This window comes from Mytilus edulis, chromosome 4 (assembly GCF_963676685.1).
Source record: "Mytilus edulis chromosome 4, xbMytEdul2.2, whole genome shotgun sequence".
In the NCBI taxonomy this organism is placed as follows: domain Eukaryota; kingdom Metazoa; phylum Mollusca; class Bivalvia; order Mytilida; family Mytilidae; genus Mytilus; species Mytilus edulis.
Window position 1 is genome coordinate 14,667,732 of NC_092347.1, and position 11,431 is coordinate 14,679,162.

The window sequence follows — 11,431 nt, forward strand, 5'->3', positions numbered from 1 at the left end:
ATTTATACTTCCTTTAACTGTATTACTTTATTTTATCATAGTCTAATTTCCTTCTTATATATATAAAACCGACCGTGCAAGGGCTGTATAGCCAGTCAAGGTCGTTAAAAACTTCCATTTGTTGTTGTATATATAAAACCGACCGTGCTAAGGCTGTATACTTCCTTTAACTGTATTATATAGCCAGTCAAGGTCGTTAAAAACTTTGCAAGGGCTGTATAGCCAGTCAAGGTCGTTAAAACTTCCATTTGTTGTATATATGTAAAATATTATGGATAAAGGCTACATAGTCAATAGTCTCAAACATATAAGAATTATATGTACATTAAATTCTAGTGTTTGATGATTGTAGTATTTTTTCTCTAAAAGTAAAGCATATAAGACTGAGTTACACTAATTTATAAAAATCTTTAAAAGTGCAATGAAACAATATTTAATAAGATTTAAAATGACTTATCTTAGTTTATGTACAGGAATAGTTCCTAACTATATAAGAGTTTGCTAAAATTTATGTAAAATTTAAGTTGGTAATCTAGATGGCGCCCTTCCCCCCTCAGTAAGTAGGTCTGCTTCATTCGATTTTGATCATTTTAAAATTTAACAATTTATGACATATTTCAATTTTAATCACTGTGTCAAAGTAATTTGAAAAATTAAACAACGGTAATTTATATTTTTTCATAACGTACAAATTATAGAATAGAATATAATAGAATATTTTTATTGACCAAATTAGGGCCCCAGGACGGCTTAAAGCATACAAACAATATTATTATTAACAATAACATATGCAATTCACAGACAAATTATAAATACAACAGCAGTTTGAATTTAGACAAAAACGAGCCGACAAAACATTCTTGTCATACAGCACTCATTAAAAAATTTAAAGCAATATTAACATGGTTTGAAGAACTGGAGAATGGTAATTTTACTGATATTTAGATTTTAAAAAGTCGTTTGATACAGAATATATAAGATATAAATTAATAAGGTCTAATAATAACACAAGTTTCTTTTTTCAAAGCTAAAATTGTACAAATATTTTAAAATACGCACCCTTTTGTCCATTCCGGGATTGTACGACATTTCCTTTAGCCAAGAAAAGATAACTCTGTTATCGACAAGCCGGCCACGCAAGCAATTTACTATTTCATTGCAAAAGTTGGAAAGGGAAAATGGGTAAACATTAAAACAGTTAATACTTTGCAAATTATAACAGTTATATCTGATAAGACGTTGACTGTGGTCTAGGTTTTCGCTGCATGCGGATTAATCTACATCATTCATGTACATGTACCTGGGTAGATGAATCGTACTCTGTTTTAGTAACTTTTACCTGCGGAACCGTAACTCTTATGGTCATATTTTTTATTTTACGGACCACAAATACATATGTAGTAAAATAATAACATAAGGACCTATAAGAGCTACGGTTCCGCAGCTAACTCTGTCTCTGAGACTTCTGCCAAAAAAAATTTCTGGTTCAATTTTACAAATGTCAATTCTTAATTAAAAATTTTGGCTCAATTGGTTAGAGTGCTGCTTTTAGATTCAGAGATCAAGGGTTCGAATATTATTCCCCTGGTACCATCCATGGATTTACATAACAAATTTGGTGCTGCAACGTCTACTACTTCTACACACAAGTGTATATAAATGCCTCTGTACCTCGAATGACTGAATTACACTGTTTTAAATATCTGAATAACACTTGTAAAGACAGAATGTTACCCGAAATGCCTGACAGTTTGATATGGTCATGAGATTGACCAGGTCATAGAATGACTGTGACATGTAAAGGTGACACAACAACTGTCCAGAGGGTTTCCGAGTGGAAGACTCGGGGTTGTACAGTGAGCTGCTGGACCTGCTCGGATGGATGGTAGGGGTCCCAATAAAAGAAAAGGGGGAAAAGTGTTGAAGACCTGGAGATCCTATATGCAGGGATCTCCATGGCCTGTTTAACGATGGCGCCCCGCCATCGTTCAAATGTCTTGCGCCATCGTCAAATGACTCGCCCCATCGTTAAATTGTCCTGCGCCATCGTTAAATTGTCTTCCGCCATCGTTCAAAACTTCATCATTTTTGTAGCCCGACGCCATTTTTTTTTATCAATTATAATCAAATGCATGTAATTGCATAACCCTTAGGCTTTTTATGTTATAATCCAACACAGTTCTAACACCTGAGGGATATCCGGATTAAGATCGCTATAATCACTTGTACCTGAGCTTGTACAGGTAGATCAACAAACCAGACAGGAGAATACTATCTGAGGATAGACGATCCATTTGTCGAATTAATCAGCTAAGTTCAGCAAATGATTATGATAATTTAGATTAAATAAATAAATTAATAATCCAGTTACAAAGAAAACAGTTTAACAAGTCGAACACGTGCTTTATTTTGACTTACGCAATCAGCATCCCCCTTTTTTAAGAAGTACAGAATAAGACGCAAAACAGTAAATATTATTTCATCACAAATAACTCGAGTACTGCTGTAACAATAATTTAGAATGACTTTAAAAGTTTAAAAGTAAAAACTTATAAATATTTCCTGTAAAGAAATATCGTATCGTAAATCCGAATTCATTTCGTATATTACAATCAAATTGATACATCCGCGTTTCCGGTTTCTATTCAGACTCGAAAGATGCATGTTGCACAGCATCAATTTGTCAGATAAAGTCATTAAAAACCTTTTCATTTGCTTTACAAATCTCTTTAACCTTTTACATAACCCGTACGAATCGTTTTGTTGTTGCTGCAAATCAGCCATACCGGTAATGGGTTCTGAATTTGACAGTGTCCACGAAAAATAAGCTCCACATCATATGATTTTTAACCCCCATAACAATTACCAAAAATACAAGAAATCTACATGGGGACCTTCATGACACCTTTGGTCATTCTCAACTAAGGGGGGACTATGAAGACTTGGCATTTGAATGGTTAAAAACGGCAATAAATGAACATATTGATACTTCTAATTCTATAATGAAAATTCAAATAAATATAATTTAAATAAGCAATGAATTAGCATGTTCACCATTCCTTGTATGGAGGGATAAAATACTTCTGATCGCGCTACACTGTACAGCGTAGACATGGTTTGTAATGGTAAAAGTTCCTCCATGGTTCAATTTTCATCCATGGAGATCCCTGTATATGGTTGAGTTAATGTTCATGATGTCAGGGAAGATCTTTTCTGGCTCATCTAGTTAGAGCCCTGCCTTTAGCAATGTTTAGATCCCGAGATTGAGGGTTTAATTCAAGATGGTACCATCCATGTACAAATGTATTTTCACAAGTCCCCTTGAATATATTGTATTCTTCCCAAATATTTGTTTTTCTGTTTTTAGCATACATAAAATTTGTTCTTTATGTTTACATGTCAGGTTTGTCATATATTTTTGCATACACCATGTACACTATATATATATTCATGGTATCAGGTTAGCTGTGAAAATGTACGTGTAGCTCTATTGTCCTTTAAATTATTTTTTTTGCCACATTTGTCTATGGTCCGCAAATATCAAAATCATCAAAAGGACCTTAAGAGCTATGTTTTCGCAGCTAGGTATCATGCTCAGACCTAATACACTTTTGCACCCTACATGTTCGCACCTCAAATACATTGATTGTATTCAGTATTATTGTTGTGTGTTTGAAAATCATGATTGTTGTTTTAACTTGCTTTGATGTACATGTATATACTGCATGTATTTATCATGTTTATTACTGTATTTAGCTTGGTTACTATTAAAACATTGACGATTTTAAATAAAAAACATGAAAGATAATTGTTTTTAACAGGTTGGCCCCTTTGATCTCACTTTATTTTGAAACAATGAAAAAACAACCAAATCCTAATTTAAGATTGATTCTGAATATTCAGTACAAAAAGGGTGCATACACACGTTGGGTGCAAAATGTAGGGTGCGAAAGTGAAAGCAGGAGACTGTGTTTTTGGGCAAACGAGCCCCGATTCTATATATCCATTAACCAGCAAAAAAGACATTATTTAAAAGTTGAAAAGTATTTATTATGAATTTTGTTATGTATCTTTTAACAAAATACAAAGATTTGAAAATCCCACGTTATATACATGTTTATAATTTTTGTGCTGTGTGATATTACAGAAATACACACTCCATGAATTTTTTATTTTTTTTATTTCAGGGTTATCACCAGTTATTTCGAGTGTGATTTCTCTGACACTTGGTATGTCAATGTTTGCTGTAATGCAGATGTTCAAACAACAGTTGGCAGCTACAGAATATATGACAATACTAGGAGGTTTACTTGGTAGTATGGTGTTCATGTTTGTCTTGACTGTATCCTTTCCTGTCTTTGCCTGTTTACTGAAAAGCAATTTATAAAGAAATATTCAATAGCTAGGTGGGACGGCAGCTGTCAAACAGTGTTCGTGCAATAACTTAAAAACGCTTTGAGAAAATCTTTCAAAATAAATTATGTTGTTTCCTGTGACTACATGAAGGTCAAGTTCGAATTTCATAATTGAAGCTTTTATTATTGATGAGTTATAGCCCTTTAAGTAGCATAAAGTGATATATTTAATACCCCTACGTAGCAGACGGGGCATTAAGTTTTATCCTTGTCCGTCTGTACAATGCTGTACATGAACATGTACATGTACTTTGCACATCTGTCCTTATGAGAAGTTATGTCCCAAAATTGATTTCTGTTTTCTCAACTTTAGTTTGCCTCAACCAAATGTTATGAAACTTATAAAGTTTGAAATACAGTGGCATCACTTTTACCTTTCTATGGTTATGCTCCTTTACACAAGTAAAAATTGCTGAATTTGTTGTTTCTATTTTCTAACTAAAGGTGCCTCATCCAAATATTATGAACATGTACACAATACTTATTACCACAAAATCTGATCCTGTGCAAATTTTGCAGCATCCCTTTTACTGTTCTTTAGTTATATCCCTTTTTAACTTTATAGACAAATGGGGCCATCATTGGACACATTCCTTATTTATTTGTACTTGGAGCATTGTTGGTGCAATAACTTATAAATAAAAAACTTTGACGAAATCAAATTTATATTAGATATGTTGCATTGTTTGTTTCTTGTGACTAAAAGAAGGTCAAACTTTGAATATCATGATTTTAGCTTTTATTGTTTTTTTGTTATAGATCTTTCATGTAGAGCAACATGATACCTAAAGTGTTTTCCAAGCAATAACTTGCATGACTTGAAATGATTTGGATGAAAATCTTTTTTTACTTGATTCTGCTTTGAGATCCAGATTTTCCAAATTCATTTTCATGTGGGAAAATCTGGTTTGCTGAATCTGACAGCCCATCATATCCATTGTTCATTTGGAAATGATTTCATTGTTTGGATGGGAATATAATTACAAAGATAAAGGATCACAAAACATGCACATATTTTCCTTAACACTTATTTCAGGGTGTCAGTAATCTTGAAACTTCATTATTTGGAAGTGGATTCCAAACTAAACTTCTACCAGAAGGTAAGTCTTTAATTTTACATAAATTATGAATTGAGAGTGGTTTTATATGTGTTATTTTGCAAGTATATTTTGAAAAGTAAACATTCTTGAATTGCCTATTTAATAGAAATTTATATAAAAAATATACTTTTATTGTTAATTTGTGATGTATACAATTCATGGAGTTCATACAGTTACATACATGACATATATACATAATTTAATTGAAGTTTGAATACATTTTGTACTTTGAAGAGAAATATACATATGATAAATGCTCTAATAATGTGTGTATTCATCATTTATGTTTTTTATATGAATTAGTGTTTTTGCTTGTTGATGTTGATTGATTGTGGTTTGTATTTTATCATCCAGTGCCTAAAAATGCCTGGATATTCAGATTAAGAACACATAAACAATTCAAAAGATAGATTCTGCATGCACACGAATAGATATAGGGCAGTACATTTTAACTGTAACTGTTAAATAGGGATACTTGTATACATGTAAGTTGGAAGATAACAGAAATTTTTCTTTACAAATTCTATAGATTTTATTCATGTTTTTACTGACTATGACACATTATTTATTTTTAGTTGCCTTTTGTTTAGCCATGGCCATGTTTGCCTCTGGTCTCATACACAGAGTTTGTGTAACAACTTGGTAAGCATAATAGTTATTGTCATTTATCATAATAATACAGTTTTTAGGCATGGATGACTATATCATTAAAGCTTTGACAATCTAATTTTTGATTTAAAGAGAATGTCTAAATCATATACTTTTTATCTTTGGATATTTTACTGAATGTACATGCAGTCTTATATAAAAACATTTAGGCCACACCAATTTAATTTCTTGTTCTACGGATTTTTGGACTGCAAAAATTGACGCGAGCGAGCGATTTGAAAATTTTAATAAAAAATTGAATTTGCAAAGGAGTAGGTTTAATAACCCCCTTTTTGGCCCCAAAATATAGCAGTTTTACAAAAGTATGAAAATGTAATCTTTTAGCTATTTACTGGAAAGTGGAATGCTTCTGCTACATAAATATGGGCTGTTTTCGACAATACAATGCACATATATCAGGTACTAGCATCATTAAGTCATGCTAAATTACTATCTTCACAATTTGAGCATTTAAGTAAAATTTTAGACAGTTTCCATCTAAAATGAAAGTATTGGCCGCATTCGTGTTCATTCATAATATTGAAATGTAACTTGTATTTGATGATAATACATAACATATATAAAGGTTGAGGATAAAATAGTAGGTTGTGACAATATTAAAACTTTTATCACTTATACTTTGACATTTCTTTAATTTATGAAGTATTTTTTCCCTGTTCACCAAGAAATAATTGAATAAATAAATCTGGTCTATGTATGTGTGACTGACAATGAGACAATTCTCTATCCAAGTCATAATCAGGTTGGGAACAACCCCTTAATGTTATAAATATCCCTTTTATGAGGGGTCAATATAAGTTATAATATATTTTTTTGTAAAAAACACTTTTCATATTTTCCTAAAGAACTATATATATATCTGGTATTAAATGGTCAAAACATAAATTGGTTTCTACACAGTGTAATGGGGTGCTTATAGGTTTAAAATCGTTATATACAGGTTAGACTGTGATTTTAAAAACAAATGTTGATATCTTTTTATAATATTTACAAAAAATACGTGCGGGAAATGAACATGATTACATTCAGGATGCGGGAAGCAGGAATATAAAAAAAAAAAATCTGTTTTGAAAAAAATAGGTGCGGGCGGGTCCGTTGAACAAAGAATTAAATTGTTGTGGCCTTATCATAAGAAAAAAGAAAAAATGAGTTTGTGAGTTTCTCAGTATTGGTTAAAGTTCTAAAAGCAATTATAATTTTTGAAAACAAATATGCTCTTTTCAGTAAAACTCTGGATGGATTCCAGTATGGCAGAATACTATGATAACTTTAGACAGTGTATCAAGATATATCAGACACTCTTGTAAAACTTATTAAATATATCTTGAAGAAAAACTTATACAATTCCATTTTTCATTTCAGTTTTATATTTTCACTGGTGGCTTTATATTATATCAATAAGATATCTCAGAAAGTGCATGCTCCTGTAGCTGTGCAGTCAACAGGGAAATCTACTCCAGGAAAGAAGAAGCGTTAGAGGGATCTACAACGACCATCTTTTGTATTAGATAATTATAAAATTGTTTTAGAAAATTTCATGAATTTTTCGTTGTTCAGTGCAAGCCTTCACTATGGATAACCTGATAAGGTTAAGTTTTGTGTGTTTGTTGTTATTTTCATTTCTGTCCAATGTGTAACTTTTTTTTCTAGAAATTCTTGTACATGTTCAAAACATTTAATCAAATTTAAACTAAAATTGGTCTTGATTAATCCTAGGGTGTGCAATTAAACTAAGTTTTTCAAAAGGAAAAATCTGGTTGTAAAAATGGTGAATATTGACATCGAATGCCAACAGTTTCCATGCAATAACTTGTGACCTCTTCAACTAATGCTATACATTATAATATGGTGTTACTGATGTCCTGCCATTATAAAAAAATTGAGATCAAGTTCAATATTGATGATTTGTACTTGTACTGTTCTTCAGGAGTTTTGGTTCTTAATTAGTTGAAAATGGCACTGATGTTGTCTTTCACTTTTGTCAATCAGGAGTTATGTCCTTGATAGATTAAAAAATGGCACTCTAAGTGGTTTCCATGCAATTACTCATGAACAGTTCAACCAATGCTTTTAACATTTTGATAGGCTGTTACTGTTGACAAAACGGTGGTCAAGTTCGATATTAATGAATTTTATTTTTGCAGTTGTAGTTCCTGAAAGATTGGAATATAGGCACGTATAAATTAGAATGTGGCAGGTCAAAAAACCATCCAGAAAACACAATGTTCATGCCTTGTTATGATACATCTAGCAAAGCTGCTGATTAACAAACATGGTCCCCAAATAGATAGAACCTACTACATTTTAAAAATACAGAGTGTTTCTCAGTAATTTCATAAGGGAATAATCAATGATATTTGGTATGAGGATTTTTTGTAAAATTATTTTGTTTCGGTTGACATGTTATATGTCAATTTCTTGATTCTGCTGTCCAGAATTAATTTGAAGACAATAAGAATAAACAAAGACAACTTTATTTATACATGTACCTTCAATGAGACAGCAACCCAGTGACAAAATATATAAGATCGTTGTATATACCATGTGTCAAACTTCATCACCCTGAGGCAATGATAATGTGAAAAATCAAAGATCTGCAATCAATACCAAATTTTCAAAAAAATCAAAAAGGTGCATCAGCAATAGAGTAATTGAAGTATTATAAAAATTGAAAATGTAACTATGTTCATTGACTCAGTCATTGTAATTATGTCATTAGGAACTATGAGACCCAAATATGATGGAATTAGTCCTTTGATGATTCCATTACACAAGTTGTCATCAAAGTTTAATGTTGACTGTCAACTAAACACTTGGTATGTCTGCCTTAACTACACATAGCTTTCAACTAGACAATATACATTGTACCTGCCTTTTATACAAATACTTACTTTCAATAGATACTTAATACATGTTTTTCTGCATATACACTTATTGATAAAAATGCAATTAATTTGTATACTTTTACTATAAAGACTAGATATTGAAAGATTTTCATATTAAAAAAAAGATTTTAGCTTATTTTACGTATATAACGTGTAGACCAATACTGTGTCTTGACCTGCACAGCTGTCTGAAGCATAATTGGCCATTGCATGCTAAATATGCACCAACGTCAGATCTGAATGAAGACATTTCATTTGTTGCCTTGTGTAAGGACATATCCACACTCTATATTTGTAAAAGAACTATTACAGCTACTCTTTAAATGATCCGTATAAGGCTAGGTGCAAGGAAAAGCTTTTTCATTTTGCAAAAAACCCTCAGATTCCAAGCACCGTCCGAATTGCTTGCCTATTTCGATCTGGCTACTCTACAGAACCTACTAATAACTAATTATTTAACGTGTTGTTTTCATAGTTGTACAGTACTTGGTCGATACCCCTACTGATTGAATACCAGTAGTCAGGAATTCAGTACTGTTCTTTCTAAGATTGTCCGTTTACAAATTTTGAAATTATAAAGAGACTAAGGTTACAACTCTTCAGGCAAGTCGACCTTGGATGAATTTAGCTATGTTTTAGGTATATTTTTATGCCCCACCTACGATAGTAGAGGGGCATTATGTTTTCTGGTCTGTACCTCCGTTCGTTCGTTCGTCCGTGCGTCCTTTCGTCACACTTCAGGTTAAAGTTTTTGGTCAAGGTAGTTTTCGTTGACGTTGAAGTCCAATCCACTTGAAACTTAGTACACATGTTCCCCATGATATGATCTTTCTAATTATAGTTTTGACCTCAATTTCATGGTCCACTGAACATAGAAAATTGAAGTGCAAAGTTCAGTTTAAAGTTTTTGGTCAAGGTAGTTTTTGATGAAGTGAAAGTCACTTCTACTTGTAACTTAGTACACATGTTCCCTTTGATAGGATCTTTCTAATTGTAATTCCAAATTAAAGTTTGACCCCAATTTCACAGTCCACTGAACATAGAAAATTATAGTGCGAGTGGGGCATCCGTGTACCATGGACACATTCTTGTTTTCCATTTAGCTCTTCACCTGTTTCGGTTCTTCTAAATTCTCGGCTTTTGAATATTCGGCTTTGAGCGTTCCTAATAAAGGTAAATCTAGAAAAGCACATCGGACGCATCGAATTATTATATTTTAAGTGCTGTTTTCAATTTTTAATTTAGTTCATCTCCTAAATATGTATGAAATATTTGCCACAGGGCGTTAAGCATGAAACAATCAGTTAATAGAAACAGATTATCAGTACTAAATAGCAATGGAAATTGTAGGCTTAGACAAAATTTGGTTAAGGATCGAGATACTGTGAGTTTTGACACACGGAAAATACAATTACATGTATAAAAAAACTAGATATTAATTAAGCGAACTAAGAAATGAAGCTGGAATACCCTTTGAATTGTTTACTTTGATTTTTTTATATTGATTTGTGGCCTTCTATTTAATATGGACCACCCACGTGGTTTTCCGCGCCATATTGAATATACAACCAAAAATCAACAAATTTTTCAAGTCGATTCAATGGCTTTTTGTTGCACTTGATTGTGTTCCTGTTGTTTCTTTATTTTCCTCTTGTAATTGATGTGTTTCCACCGGATATAGTTTGTATCCCGGATTTGTTGTCTCTTAATCGATTTCTGAATTTTGAACACCGATACTACTGTAGCCTTTATTAACAGTTACGACGTCGTTGATAAATATTATAAATAACAAAGAACTACATCTTTCATCACCTTACTGAAAAGTAAGATTACAAAAATACTGAACTCCGAGGAAAATTCAAAACGGAAAGTCCCTAATCAAATGGCAACATCAAAGGATAAAACACATCAAACGAATGGATAACAACTACTATATTCCTGACTTGGTACAGACATTTTCAAATGTAGAAAATAGTGGATTTAACCTGGTTTTATAGCGCTAAACCTCTCACTTTTACGATAGTCGCATCAAATTTAATAATATTGATATTAATGATGCGTGAACATAACAAACAGACACAATAGGTAAACATGTCACTTACAAAGGTAAAAATTCTTATTCAGTATGTCACATTCGTGAAAAGGGAACGGGATTGTAGTTACGACATAAGGAACATATCCGATATCATTTATATAACAGATATTCCATAACGGTCAACCAACTCGTGATGGCGTCCGTAAAGTTTACGAAGTGATGATTTCAGCTTCCCAATGCTTCATTATTGGAAGGCTGATATCATCTTTTTTGTCGTAATTTTTGTTTTCAACCGACCCTCATAGTCAATTTCTAGATATAATTCCT

General features: G+C 32.2%; 1 protein-coding gene across 1 annotated transcript; it reads left to right on the forward strand.

Moving 5' to 3' along the window:
* The first annotated feature begins 1,119 nt into the window (after positions 1 to 1,119).
* On the forward strand, positions 1,120 to 7,717 carry LOC139521695 (dolichyl-diphosphooligosaccharide--protein glycosyltransferase subunit KCP2-like). Its single transcript, XM_071315231.1, has 5 exons — positions 1,120 to 1,182; positions 4,188 to 4,342; positions 5,452 to 5,515; positions 6,091 to 6,157; positions 7,547 to 7,717. Exons 1-5 carry the CDS (start codon positions 1,179 to 1,181, stop codon positions 7,659 to 7,661), a joined length of 405 nt encoding a protein of 134 aa, XP_071171332.1. The 5' UTR covers positions 1,120 to 1,178; the 3' UTR covers positions 7,662 to 7,717.
* Positions 7,718 to 11,431: the final 3,714 nt, after the last annotated feature.